The sequence below is a fragment of the Chiloscyllium plagiosum genome, unplaced genomic scaffold (assembly GCF_037043375.1).
Source record: "Chiloscyllium plagiosum isolate Xiang-an unplaced genomic scaffold, Cpla_swu_hap1 HiC_scaffold_16, whole genome shotgun sequence".
Classification (NCBI taxonomy): domain Eukaryota; kingdom Metazoa; phylum Chordata; class Chondrichthyes; order Orectolobiformes; family Hemiscylliidae; genus Chiloscyllium; species Chiloscyllium plagiosum.
Genome location: NW_028270154.1, coordinates 16,640,033 through 16,655,523, shown reverse-complemented (window position 1 = coordinate 16,655,523; position 15,491 = coordinate 16,640,033). Strand labels below are relative to the sequence as shown.

At 40.5% G+C, this 15,491-nt stretch overlaps 1 protein-coding gene across 1 annotated transcript in view; it reads right to left on the bottom strand.

Annotated features, from left to right (window-relative positions):
* Nucleotides 1-15,491, bottom strand: part of LOC122556490 (uncharacterized) — a 40,254-nt gene that overhangs the window by 19,160 nt on the left and 5,603 nt on the right. Inside the window, exons 2-6 of the mRNA XM_087995168.1 lie at nucleotides 11,867-12,205; nucleotides 8,544-8,801; nucleotides 6,574-6,906; nucleotides 6,226-6,495; nucleotides 3,036-3,374 (exon numbers count right to left, since the gene is read on the bottom strand). Of these exons, the coding sequence (XP_087851294.1) occupies nucleotides 3,036-3,374; nucleotides 6,226-6,495; nucleotides 6,574-6,906; nucleotides 8,544-8,801; nucleotides 11,867-12,205 (1,539 nt within the window). The remainder of the gene's footprint in view (nucleotides 1-3,035; nucleotides 3,375-6,225; nucleotides 6,496-6,573; nucleotides 6,907-8,543; nucleotides 8,802-11,866; nucleotides 12,206-15,491) is intronic.

Here is a 15,491-nt window from a genome sequence, read left to right as displayed (position 1 = left end):
CTGTACTCAGTATTCTGAATTAAGTCTTCACATCTCCTCTCAGGATCATTACTTGCAAGAACGGTTCAAAATCTTTCCTTTGCTCTGACAGCCTTATAGTAAAACATTATTTTAACTCAATTCTCACATGGGTCTTGGCACATACTCTTTAGCTTCATACTGAGTCACTGAGCACCCACACTGTATTTGTGGTTATGAAAACAGATAGATAGAGTCATAGAGATGTACAGCACAGAAACAGACCCCTTCAGTCCAATTTGCCCATGCCGATGAGATATCCTAACCGAATCTAGTCCCATTTGTCAGCACTTGGCCCATATCCTTCTAAACCCTTCCTATTCATAAGCCCATCCAGGTGCCTTCTAAATGCTGCAATTGTACCAGCCTCCACTACTTCCTCTGGCAGCTCATTGTATTCATGCACCACCTTTTACATGAAAATGTTGCCCCTTAGATCCCTTTTATATTTTTCTCCTCCCACCCTAAATCTATGCCCTCTAGTTCTGGACCTGCCTACCTACAAGTGAAAACACTTTGTCTATTTATCCTGTCCATGAAAAATAGTGAATCATTGGTTGAAATGATGGAATCCAGATGTGTTTTGCAAATGATAATTTGTTAATAATCTGTTGATGTACTATTGCCTCAGGTTAGATTAGATTCCCTACAGTATGGAAACAGGCATTTCAGCCCAAAAGTCTACACTGACCCTCCAAAGAGTAACCTACCCTATATTTACCCCTAGCTTGGCAATTTAGTATGGCCAATTCACCTGATCTGCAAATCTTTGGATTGTAGGAGGAAACCGGAGCACCCGGAGGAAACCCACGCAGACACGGAAAGAATGTACAAACTCCACACAGACCTTTGCCCAAGGTCGAAATCAAACCCAGATCCCTGGCACTGTGAGGCAGCAATGCTAACCATTGAGCCACCATGCCACCCAATCAGGAAGACATAGAATGATGTAACTGGAAAAAGACAATATTGTCGAAGAGAATACTGAGATACAAACTCCTATACCTAGACAGGATTGACATTCACAAAGAGGTGGTGTTAGCAATTCTGGAGAGTGTGAAAAATAGATAAATCTCCTGGGCCAGATGGGATTTATCCTAGGATTCTGGGAAGCTAGGGAGAACATTGCAGACCTTTTGGCTTTGATCTTTATGTCGTCATTGTCTACAGTAATACTGCCAGAAGACTGGAGGATAGCAAATGTTGTTCCCTTGTTCAAGAAGGGAGTAGAGACAACCTTGGTAATTATAGACCAGTGAGCCTTACTTCAGTTGTGCATAAAGTGTTGGAAAGGGTTATAAGAAATAGGATTTATCATCATCTAGAAAGGAATAATTTGATTGAGGATAGTCAACCCAGTTTTGTGAAGTACTACATCATGCCTCACAAATCTTACTGAGTTCCTTGAGAAGGTGACCAAACAGTGATAAAGGCATTTGATAAGTTTCCCCATGGTAGGCAATTGCAGAAAATATGGCGGCATGGGATTAAGGGTGATTTGGCAGTTTGGATCAAAAATTGGCTAGTTGAAAGAAGACTGATGGGAAATGTTCATCCTGGAGTTCAGTTACTAGAGGTGTACCGCAAGGATCTGTTTTGGGGCCACTGCTGTTTGTCATTTTTATAAATGACCTGGATGAGAGTGTAGAATCATGGGTTATTAAATTTGGTGTTGACACGAAGGTCAGTGGAGTTATGTATAGTGCTGAAGGATGTTGCATAGATAAGCTGCAGAGCTGGGCTGTTAGGTGGCAAATGGAGTTATACCACAGCAAAGTGTGAGGTGATTCACTTTGGAAAAAGCAACAGGAATATAGAGTACTGGGCTAATGGTAAGATTCTTGACAGTGTAGATGAACAGAGAGATCTCGGTGTCCATGTACATAGATCCCTGAAAGTTGCCACGCAAATTGATAGGGTTGTGAAGAAGGCGTACGGCATGTTCGGTTTTATTGGTAGAAGGATTGACTTTCAGAGCAATGAGGTCATGTTGCAGCTGTACAAAACTCTGGTGCAGCCGTGCTTGAAGTATTGCATACAGTTCTGGTCGCCACATTATAGGAAGGATGTGGAAGCTTTGGAAAGGGTGCAGAGGAGATTTACTAGGATGTTGGCTAATATGCAGGGAAGGTCTTATGAGGAAAGGCTGAGGGACTGGAGGCTGTTTTTGTTGGAGAGATGAAAGTTGAGAGGTGACTTAATTGAGACATATAAAATGATCAGAGGATTAGATAGGGTAGACAGTGAGAGCTTTTTTCCTCAGAAGGTGGTGGCTTGCATGAGGGAACATAGCTTTAAATTGAGGGGTGACAAATATAGGAAAGATGTCAGAGGTAGTTTCTTTACTCAGAGTAGTAGGGGCATGGAATGCACTGCCTGCAACAGTAGTAGACTGGCCAACCTTAAGGACATTTAAATGGTCAGTGGATAAACATACGGATGAAAATGGAATAGTGCAGGTTATTGGACTTCAGATTGTTGTGCCAACTTGTGAAACCATCAAGGGCTGAAGGGCCTCTACTGCGCTGTAATGTTCTATGTTCTAACTTCTGAATAACATTTTCTCAACGCAAGGGGAACTGAGTCCCAAAGCAGCAGAACTTACCTTAGTGCAACTGAATGCTGGTGTGGAGCAGACAGGGGGTTTGGAGCAGAGCAAAGCAGTTGCTGGACTGAGGCCTGGTTCAGGCGGTCAGACCAATGCTGCTGCAACGTAATGTCTATTTGAAATTCTTTAGTGGACTGTAATTTTAATCCTTTAACTATCCTATTCCTAACTCATTTTTTAGACACTTTAAATAATGCTACCACTTTTCCTTTTGTTCCTGTTTTGCAACCAAGATTTGTACCCAGGTAATTGTACCTAAGATCGTGCCATTAGAAGCAGCCATTGTAAAGATTTTTCACGGTACTCCTGTCCTTCTGTCCTGGAGTACACATGATAATAAAGGATATTCTATTCTATTCTTTGGAATGAGTATTGTAATTATTGCTGTGATAATGCTCATTTTTCTTACCTTTAATGCCAAACAATTCATATTGTTTCAGGATTGTGGTACTGGACTGTCCTTGTCGACAGCTGAACATTCCTGCGAGCTCAAATCCAGGTCTTGTAATCCTCAGATTAAGGGTACCATTAACCTGATTTATCTGGTTGTGTAGGCTTTGTGTGTCATTGTACTCCTTGCTCCATTGTACTTTCCACCTTGTACCATCGCTGTGAAAAATACCCAACTGCTTTGTCAATTGTTGCCCAGAATGTGGTTTCCATTCCCAGGTGACAGGACCATTTCCAGCATGTTCTGGACCATTTAATACTAAGCTGTTGGAATTTTCTGAAAAAAAAACTGTATTTCCTGCAAAGAAGAAACACATTTTAAAAAAATAATTAAGTGGCAGCTCAATCACCCAATGAACGTAATAATGTGTTTTTTAATTCACTCATGGGATGTAGGCATCATTGGTTGGGCCAGCATTTATTCCCCATCCTGAGTTAAATTATTTACAATGTGCAATTTCTTGAAAAACTTCATTCAGGATACCAGGGATTATAATAACGTTGCTTATTGAAGCTTAATGGGCACAAGCTAATTGTCACATTTCTTATTACAACTGAAACCATGCATCGGAGGAAATGCAAAAGTGTACTCGAAGGTTATGAAAGATCTCTTGGGATGGAAGTTACTTTTTCTTTTTTCAGTTTGACTCATTACCCCATTCTTGCCTCATTGTTATTTCTCCTTTCAAAACATGAAATTAATAATTGCTCTTGGTGTTTTTAATGCAATGGCTGAGTGATGAAAATCAGGGACCCACGAGAAGTTGGAGTCTGAGGAATGTGGAAATCTCAAAGAGCACCAGGAAGTAATGGAGATAAGGTGGCACGGTGGCTCAGTGGTTAGCACTGCTGCCTCACAGCACCAGGGACCCAGGTTCAATTCCTGCCTCGGGTGACTGACTGTGTGAGTTTGCACATTCTTCCCAGTTCTGTGTGGGTTTCCTCTGGGTGCTCCAGTTTCCTCCCACAATCCAAAGATATGCAGGTTAGGTGAATTGCTCATGCTAAATTGCCCATTGTCAGGGGTAAAATATAGGGAAGGAGAATGGGTGTGGGTAGGTTACTCCTCCAAAGGGTGGGTGTGGACTAGTTGGGCCGAAGGGCCTGTTTGCATACTGTAGGGAATCTAATCTAAGGCGGTATGAGTCCATGGAGGAATTGGAACACAATGGGATGGATTTTCCCCTCTCTAGGTGTAGTGTGAGAGGTGATTAAGAAGGGGAAATAATTGGGCAAGTTGGCTGTGGAGGGAAACTCCAACCCCCTCCCTTCATGCCACCTCAGAAATTATGTTCTGGCTGGGAAGCTCCATGTGCAAGCTTCTCAACCCACCATGAGTTGCTGATACAGCTGAAGGCAATTGTGCCTAGAATTCCATCGTGAAGAACTCTTGCAAGATGTCCTGTGGCTTAGATGATCAGCCTTCAATAAATACAATCATTCTCCTTTGTGCTAGGTAGGAATCCAAACAGCATTTTCCCATTATCCCTTTCACTCCAGTTTTGATAGGACTCCTTGTCATACTTAGTCAAATACTGTCTTGAGGTCAAAGGCAGTCATCCTCACTTCCCTTAGTCATAGAGTCATAGAGGTCTGCAGCACAGAAAAAGGTCCTTTAGCTCATTGAGTCTGTGCTTGTCAAAAACAAACACCTAACTATTTTAATCTCATTTTCCAACACTTGGTCCATAACCTTATCTGCCTTGGAACTGCAAGTGCAGATGTAAGAGGTCAGCACATTTTTCCCATGTTTAGTCCAAGGCTGAAATGAGGCTAGAAGCTTAGTGGCCCGAACAGAACATAAAGTGAGCACCAGTTAGGAGACTATTGCTGAGCAATAGCCACTTGGTCATGGTTTTGATGACTCCTTCCATCACATGGGTATTAATTGAGAATAGACTATTGGGATGATAAGTAGCTGAGTTGGATTTGTCCTATGTTTTGTGGATACAACATAGTTGGGAAACTTTACAGATTTACAGGTAAACACAATTTCAGAATAAAAAGCAAGCCATTTAAAATTGAGTTGACGATAAATATTTTCACTCAAAGGGCAGTGAATCTTGGGAACTTATAAATGTTTAAAGCTCAGTCATTAAGAAAGTTCAAGACAGACATTGAGAGTTTTCTTGTTATATATGATTTTAAAAGCAGGGAGATTGCATGTGAATATGACATCGAGGTAGATGATAACCTATGATATAAAATGGTGGTGCAGGCTCATGGGATTGGATGGCCTATGAATGTATAGAATGCTCCTATTTTCAGAGATGCTATTGTTGGAACTAACTTCAGACTGTTAATGTGAGGATTAAACAATGGGATTCCATGTTGTTTAATAACCTACAGGAAGACAGCTTTAGATATATATTTGCACCAGACTTATTGAGCCCAAATGCTTATGCCAGATGCTCATATGCAAAGCATTGGCAATGAAGTGTGAATCTGGCTCCCCACTTCAAGGCACTCCAAGACTGATCAGTACCATGTCTCAGTGCCATACCTGGGTTTATTATATTCACATTGTCTGCTGTTCCCTGTATTACATAAGAACACAATAAATATGAGCAGGAGTAGGTCATTCTGTCTCTCAAGCCTGCTGTGCTATTTGATAAGATCATGGCAGATCTGTCCCAAACTTCACCTCCTCCTTTATGCCAGTTCCTCCTAGCCTTTAACTCTTTTATGTTTCAAAACTCCATTTGAATTGAAAAATGTAATACTTTTAATGATGTAACCTCCACAAACCTCTTGGTAGAGAATTTCAGGCATTCACAACCTTCTGAGAGAAGAATTTCCATGCACCTTATTCTGTAACTCTGTCCCCTATCTTGATTGCACCTGAGAAATAGTGAATCAACTGTAAAGTCCTTTGGGACTTACTGTCGTGTAAGTTGTTATACAAATGCAAGACCGGTCTTCTATCATTTTCCTTGCAGCCACAGGCTTGCTTTTCACCAGAGATTTGCTGTACACCTCGATACTGTGTCTCACATAACAGGCTTGAGGAAGCCTTTGTATTGCTTTTCTGGCATACAATATGTAGAGCTATTGGTACTACATAGCACCAATGTAGCTTCTGCTACTGTACAGTGCAGAACAATTCATTCAGTGGCAGTTTTTAATTTATTCTTCATCATTTTACTTACTTGTAATTTCCAGATAATATGGGATTATAACTTTGGGACTGTTCTGATGCAATAAAACACATGTCCAGTTCCCTTTGGCTCTGTCAGCTTTCTGAATAATCAGACGTAGGGATTTCTCTTTTTCATTATGACCAGTCACTGTTTTCTCTGCCACAACTTTACCATCACTATTGATCCAAACAAGTCTGATTGATTCAGTGACATCGGAGACAGAGCAGGTCAGGGTAACAGAGTCTTCCTCAGTCTCTGCATCAGAGGGTTCCGCTGTGACTGTGTAAACAAGAAAATCATTTAGATTATAAACAATAACAAGATCATTGGAAACAGCATCAGCATTCTGTCCCTTACCTTTAACTATGATGAGTTTAATGGTCTTACGCTTTGCTGAATCAGCAGTTAATGTGTAAACTCCTGCATCACCAAACAGCACTGGGGTAATCTGTATAGAAGTCATGTAGTACCACGAAGAGGTAATTATTCGACTCCCAAAATATGTCTTTTTCAAATGTAATGGAGGAAAGGAAGCAATCTGCTCATCTTGATTTGGATAACGATCTGACTTCCAAGTCCAGGTAAAATCATGGAATGTCCTAAAGAAGGTGTTACTAACCAGGTGAAATTCACTGTGAACTGTACTTGACCGATAACATGTGTACTCAACATCACGAAAATCATATTTGACTGTAACAGAAAAAGAAGTTTTGACTTTAGCATTCTAACAGTTACAGCAGATAAAATGTTCGTTAAGCCTTTCCTTTTTTAAAAAATAAAGGTTTCTTCAAAATTTCATTCCCCCAATTTTTAATGGGCTTCTTTGTGATTTAAAAAAAAAGACAAAAAATACTTGCGAAGAGTCAGTTAATATTGCACCTGGCAACTTGTTTCCAGGTAAGAATTTGGTTCATTTCGAAGCTTCAAAACAATTGTTCAAGACCCATATAATGTTGGGGCACCCAGGTTCAAAGGCAGAAAGTGGAATTTGAGTTAAAAAATAAAAAAAACTGTCCTTTCACTGAAAGGTCACTGGCCTTGAAATGTTAACTTGAATTTTCTCTCCACAGATGCTGCCAGACCTGTTGAGTTTCTCTGATATTTTCTGTTAGATTTCCAGTGACTGCAGTTCTTGGTTTTTATTAAAAGAACCTTGGCATCAGCTCCTGGACTGGAGAACTAAATTTGTGAAATATGAAATTATCTAATATATTTCTTTGCCAGAAAGGAGGGAGAGAGTAATCCTCAATCCTAAAAGGATTTAAGAAGGCTAAGAATTTATAGCCCTCCCTTGCACATGAGCTCCAAACCTTTCACTTCCAATGTGAACAAATCCCTTGATCTCCTCTTCATGTCTGGACACCACCTGTTGAACTATTCATGCAGGGACCAAGTGGTCTGTTCATTACCTTGCTTTTCATTACAGTTTGATTTTTTTCAGTATCTAATGAGATCTGACGAGGTCTTCACTCCAAACTTACATTCCTGCAGCTCATCCAAAGAGAACAGTGCGTCCAAGGACAGTAAAATCCTATTAACCATTAGTTCCCTCTGCTGCCCTGGGAAAACTTGGAGAACAGTATTGTTGTTGTGGTTCTGTTCGCCGAGCTGGAAGTTTTTGTTGCAAACGTTTCGTCCCCTGGCTAGGCGACATCATCAGTGCTTGGGAGCCTCCTGCGAAGCGCTTCTTTGATGTTTCCTCCGGTGTTTATAGTGGTCTGTCCCTGCCACTTCCGGTTGTCAGTTTCAGCTGTCCACTGTAGTGGTTGGTACTACCATTTGTACACTACCAAATACCATGCAAGGACTGCACAAAACACTATATAAGACAAACAGGAAGACAGCTAACAATCCGCATACATGAACATCAACTAGCCACGAAACGACATGACCAGCTATCCTTAGTAGCCACACACGCAGACAACAAGCAACATGAATTCGACTGGGACAACACTACTATCATAGGGCAAGCCAGACAGAGAACAGCCAGGGAATTCCTAGAGGCATGGCATTCATCCACAAACTCCATCAACAAACACATCGACCTGGACCCAATATACCAACCACTACAGCGGACAGCTGAAACTGACAACCGGAAGCGGCAGGGACAGACCACTATAAACACCAGAGGAAACATCAAAGAAGCGCTTCGCAGGAGGCTCCCAAGCACTGATGATGTCGCCTAGCCAGGGGACGATACGTTTGCAACAAAAACTTCTAGCTCGGCGAACAGAACCACAACAACGAGCACCCGAGCTACAAATCTTCGCACAAACTTTGAGAACAGTATTGTTTTAATATCCACTTTATTGTACATTTGGACTTACCTTGATTCACATATATATTCTCAGTAATTATGGCGGTCCCATTTTTCTGTACTTCACATGTATAGAGATTAAAATCCACTCCTCTAATATTTCTAACTATCAGATAGACTGTATTATTCAGATGGATTTTGTCCCTCCCATTTTTCAGAAAAAGGACTGTCTGTTTCCAGTGAAGACTGACTGTATCCAAGAGTCTGGAGATGGTGCAACTCAGTGTGATGTCACTGCCCATTTCAGGGTTCTGCGTATCTGTCTCAACTGTAAAAACAGAGGCATAAGCTGGAGAATCATTTGGTAAATATGCAATTTCTGAAGGATAGCCGCAGTCCCAATTTTTATTTTGTTTCAATATAGTGTAGATTAATAGTCATTTGGCTGTACAAATCCTGAAAATGACATATATTGTCAAAGCTTTCTGTCTTTCACTCATCAGAACAATTTACTGGAACAGCAATTTAAGAGAGAAAAATATATACTGCATGAGAGAAAACTGCTGGTTGGTTGGCAAGTGGACTGTGGTTGAGACATTGTTATTAGGAATTCACAAATTAACAATGATTACCTGTTAATCAAACATAAACAGAGCCTAGCAGTTAATTGTCAATCATCATTAATTCATCACAAGATTCACTATCCTCTGAGTAAAGAAATCCCTCCTCACCTCACCTCAAACTTAAATGGGAGCCTCTTAACCTGAGATTATGCCCCCAGATCTAGAGTCACCAGCCAAAAGAAACATCTTTTCTCTATCTATCTCTCTGATGGATAGGTGGATAACCAAACCAGCAGGTGAAGGCAGAAATGAGACACTTTTTTTTTCTTCTTAATTGCTGCTTTGTATCACAAACATTTACCTCCTACTCACTGAAACACAGAGGGTCTCTCTTTATGAGCTGCTTTTTGTACATAATTAAAACTATGCCTTTCACCTGTGTTTCATAGTTTCTTAATTATACCATCATGAAGCACCACATAGGCATTTCTTTTTGGTTTCTCTTGTTTTACAATTCTATTCACTCACTCTCCTTCTAGTTGTTCTCTTCCACATATTTCATAATTTTTATTTCCATCTCTCTCCTTCCTTTGCCCTGTAACTTTCTCTTTGTCTCTTCTCTCTTTTTATTTTCTAATCTTGCCTGTCTCTGCACTTGCTTCTGTAGCCATGGACAAGGAAAGACACAAGCAATAGGATTAATGCAAGTGGTCAAATTAAGATCCTCATAGGGAAGCAATAGCACTAAGGAGAAAGAGCAAAGACGCATGACCTGAATAAAAAAAAACTTTAACCCTGCTTTCTCTGCACAGATACTGCCAGACATGCTGAGTTTTTCCAGCAATTTCTGTGTTTGTTTCTGATTTCCAGCATCTGGAATTCATTTGGTTTTTGTTTTAGTTTCTCAGCTGTGGAAAGAGAAAGATCAACCATGAATCTAAAATAAACCAAATTATTTTCAGCTACTACTCAGTTAATATCACTCTTTTCACTGTCGGTCAGAAGTTGTGATCAAAACCAAATCTAAGCATAAAACTAAGGCTGATATTAAAATGCAATGCAGGGGGCATGTTGTGTGATTTTTAACTTTCCAAAGTACCATTCTTCAGGTGAAACATTAAGCAATGCTCCATTTATCACCTCTGATGCACCTAAAAGATGCAAAATATTACTCAAAGAGATGCAGACAAATCTGCCCAGTGCCTAGTCTCATGCAAATTCTCCAAGCAATGTCATAAAAATGTTTATCTGGTCAGTAGTCATGGATGGAATGGTGGCTCAGTGATTAGCATTGCTGCCTCACAACACCAAGGACCCAGGTTCGATTCCACCCTTATGTGACTGCCTGTGTGGAGTTTGCACATTCTCCCCATGTCTGTAAGTGATTCCACCAGGTGCTCTGATTTCCTTCTACAATCCAAAGATGTGCAGGTTAGGTGGACTGGCCATGCTCAATTGCCCATAGTGTGCAGGCTAGATGGGTTAGCTATGGAAAATGCAGGAATATAGGGTAGGTAGGTGGGTTGCTCTTTGGAGAGTTGGTATGGGCTGAATGGCCTATTTTAATACTGTAGAGGTTGTATTTCAATAAGCTGTATAAAAACATGCGTAGCGCAAATTGTCTTTTCAAGCATTACTGTTGAATAAGGCATTAAGTTTCGAAAAGGGTTAACTAGCATCATGTGTTAGGCTTCATTATTAAGATTTGAAGGACAAAGACAAGCTAAGAAGCTTTCATAACTCTTTAGCAATGTTCTGTTCTAGTCTGTTCTAGTGCTAAGTCAAAGTAGTCTACAGTATTATGTATTTACTATACTTACTGATCCTGATGCCTCACAGGAAACTGTCACATACTGTATCTTAGAAGCAATGTAACTATTTAACAATACAATGTAATAAATCATTACTGTTTAAAATGATTGAGGTTATCTTCTGCCAAAGACTTTGCATGGGCATCTTCCCCACTACGTACCATAGAATCATAAAATCCCTAGATGTGGAAGAATGCCATTCAGCCCATTGAGACCACACTGACCCATCGAATAGCAGCCCACCCGTTCCCTGTAACCCATGACTAATCCACCTAGCTTGCATATTCCAGGACACTACGGGCAATTTAGCATGGCCAATCCACCTAACCGGCTCATCTTTAGACTGTGGGAGGAAACCAGAGCACCTGGGAGAAACCCACACAGACACAGGGAGAACATGCAAACTTCACACAGCCAGTCATCCAAGGTTGGACTTGAACCCGGGATGCTAACACTGTGAGACAGCAGTGCTGACCATTGAGTCACTGGGCCTCCCCAGTCAGTTACTGAGACTTCATATCAGTAAGTAAAATCTATAAGAAGGATTGGTGATAGTGAATCCACCCTAGGCATCCCACATGGATGAGGCACACAACCAAGACATTACAAAATATTGCAATGGCAGTCATTTGAAGATTAGTTTAGCCACAATATTGTAAGAATTACAGCAGTCACTGCATTTATATAGCTGTAAAGGGCTTCAGGATATCCTGTGGTCATGAAAGGAGGTTACGAATGGAAGATTTTTCTTTTCAAATGTAATGAAAACTATGATCTTACTATCATTACATACTCCAATCAATACAAAATGGATAAGCATTATTCAAGGAAAGTATGGTAATTATTGATGAAGTAATAGAATTAAAATCTATTTTTCCAAGAAGAAATTACAATAAGCATCATGCTTACTGTTGGTTGCTTTTAAGGAAAGCAGCATGATGGGTGAAGCAGCTGTTGAATAATTACTTCTTTGGAACAATTGTTGTAGTAGTATCTGTGATAATACTTGTTACTCTTACCTTTAATGCCAAACATTTCATATTGTGCCAGGATTGTGGTACTGGGATTTTCTTGTCGGCAGCTAAACAATCCTGCGAGCTCAAATCCAGGTCTTGTAATCCTCAGATTGAGGGTACTGTTAATCTGATCTATCTTGCTGTAAATGCTTTGTATATCATTACACTCCTTGTTCCATTGCACCTTCCATCCTGTGCCATCTCTGTGAAAAATACCCAACTGCTTTGTAATTTGTTCCCCAGAATGTGGCTTCCATTCCCAGATGACAGGGCCATTTCCAACATTATCGGACATATTGAATATGAAGATGCCAGAGTTATTTAAAAAGTAGATTTGATTTTCTGTAGGAAGCAAACACAAAAATGTTTTTTTTCTTAATCGAATGAAAGCTCAACAATTAAATTAATTTAATACTTATTTATAATTTAATTTACATTTTATTTACAAATTGAAGTTTGTTTTCAGAAGTTCATGCAACAATAATGCAATGCATTCACAATCCTAAAAGAAAATGAAAGTAATAGAACACATATGAAATACTCAGCAGGTCACAGCACAACTGTGAAGAAAGAAAGTGAGTCAATATTTTAATTAAAGAATTTTTTTTCTCAGAGTTGAAATCTAAACTAGACAAAAACGAAGGAAATAATTTCTACTGCATGGAATAAATCTTTCAGAAATGTCTCTGATGTTTTTCACATCTGAAGAATGAATCACTTTGAAATAAAATATTAGTTCTTGTAAAATTGAACAAATCAACATCACCCAAATAGCAATGAGATAAATGACCAGATAATCTGTAATTGGTGGTCATTCATTGACAGGCCAAATGTAATTCAAATACTTATTATTTTTCTTTAAATAATGTCTCACAGATTAAGATTCAGTGGAGCTATTGGGAAAAGGGCCTCAGTTTGACATCTCGTTCCAGGGAAGCGCCTTGAAGTGCTTTGAAAGACTGGTCATGGCGTTAATCATCTCCAGCCTCCCCGCTACTCTTGACCCACTCCAATTTGCCTATCAGATCACATCAGATGCTATATCACTTGCCCTTCACTCCTCCCTAGAACATCTTGACACCAAGAACTGCTACGTAAGAATCCTACTCATTGACTACAGTTTGGCCTTCAACAGTATTATCCCCTCGAGACTGATTACTAAAATCAGTGATCACAGACTAAGCCCCACTCTCAGCAATTAGATCCTCAGTTTCCTAACCCACAAGCCACAATCAGTCAAGATTGGGGACAATATTTCATCCTCACTAACACTCAACACTAGAGCCTCCCAGAGGTATGTATTCAGCCCTCTACTGTACTCACTGTATATCCATGACTGTGCTGCCAAATACCAGACTAATGCCATTTACAGGTTTGCTGATGACACCACCATAGTCGGTCGAATCTCAGATGGTGGCGAAACAGACTACAGATGGGAGGTGGAAGACCTGTAAAAATAGTGCACTGAGAACAACCTCGCTCTCAATGTCAACAAAACTAAGGAACTCATTATTCACTTTCGGCGAGATGTTACTCATGTTCCCCTATACATGAACAGCACAGAGGTGGAACAAGTGGAGAGTGTCAAGCTCCTGGGAATGGTCATCCACAACAAGCTTTCTCGGACTCTTCATGTGGAAGCACTACTTAAGACGGCTCAACAACATCCCTTCTTCCTCAGGCAGCTGAGGAAATTTGGGATGACGGCGGATACCCTTGCCAACTTTTGTAGGTGGGCCATCGAGAGCATTCCGTCTGGCTGTATCACTACTTGGTATGGCAACTATACCGCCCTGAAGAAGGGCTTATGCCTGGAACGTCGATTTTCCTGCTCCTTGGATGTTGCCTGACCTGCTGCGCTTTTCCAGCGACACATGTTTTAGCTCTGATCTCCATCATCTGCAGTCCTCACTTTCTCCATAGCAACTATACCATTCAAGACGATTACAGAGAGTGGTGAACTTGGCCCGGGCAATCATAATGGCCAACCTCCCATCCATAGAATCCATCTACCAGGCACGCTATCAAGGAAAGGCTGCCAGCATTCTTAAAGATCCATCTCACCCTGGCAATGTTTTTCTACAACCTCTACCTTCGCGGAGAAGGTACAGAAGCCTGAACACATGCACCAGCCAGTTTCGCAACAGTTTCTACACTACTGTTGTTAGAATACTGAATAGACTCAAAAACTCTTAACATTCACCTGCACCTGTGTTTTTGCTTTTGCCGCTGTTTAGCTATTACTTACTATCTATGCTACTTAACTCTGTGATCTGCCTGTATTCCTCACAAGACTAAGTTTTTCATCGTGATTCGGTACACATGCCAATAAATTCAATTCAATTCAATTTGAATGTTTCAGCATTCTTTCAATACAGGGATGGCTGGATAGAAGAATGTGCTGCCAAAGATGCTTGTCTTACACACATCAGGATGAATACCAGAATACCAAATTTTAAACAATCACAACATTTACGTGAAAAGGTACAAACTGGTTGGCAAATTGGCTCTAACTAATCAAGGCATTGCCACAGAAAAAGGGATTCTGAGCCCTTTTGTTGAAGCACTTAGTGTACACCCAGATTTCTGTTAGGGACAGAGTTTCAGGATTTTGACCTAGTAACAATGAGTAACTGTCATCCTTCTCCCTTCCATCCCTCCAACCGACCCCTCCTTCTAACTACCAACCAGATTCAATCCTACCATCGACGGATCAGTTCAAACCTACCATCTGTAGTCACCTATCATCACCTCATCCCTCCACCATTCTCCACACCCTTCCTCCCTTCTCTTTATCTGCACCTCCCCCAACCCCCACCTCCATTCCTGAAGAAGGGTTATATCCAAAACATCAGACTTCTTCACTTCCTGATGCTGCCTGGTCTGCTGTGTTCTTCCAGCAGCCTGCTTATCTACTATTGAGGATAGAGCTGAAAATGTGTTGCTGGAAAAGCGCAGCAGGTCAGGCAGCATCCAAGGAGCAGGAGAATCGACATTTCTGGTATGAGCCCTTCTTCAGGAAACTCATGCCCGAAACGTCGATTCTCCTGCTCCTTAGATGCTGTCCGACCTGCTGCGCTTTTCCAGCAACACATTTTCAGCTCTGATCTCCAGCATCTGCAGTCCTCACTTTCTCCTACTATTGAGGATAATTTGTCAGGAATCACAGCATAATGGAACTAGTAATTCAGAAACCTAATTAATTGAATCAGGGGCTATGTTCAAGTTCTAACACAGCGTTAAAATTCAGTTAACTAAATAAACCTTGAATAAAAGATTAGTTCTTATAATAGTGATCACAGAACTATCAGATTGCCAATCATTCACATATGATATAGAATCATAGGATCAGTCAGTATCAAGGAGGCCCTTTGGCCCGCTATGTCTGAACTGACAAAAAAAACACACTTAATAGATACCAGTCCCATTTTCCAACATTTGGTCCAAATCCTTGAATATCATAACATTTCAAGTGCACATTCAAGTACTTTTTAAAGGTTGTGAGATTTCCCAGCTCAAGTACACTCTCAGACATTGATTCTTACCAGGTGCTGGGTAAAACAAATTTTTCCCAAATCCCCTCTAAATGTCCCACTTTTCACCTTAAATTTTGCCCCCTTTTTATTAA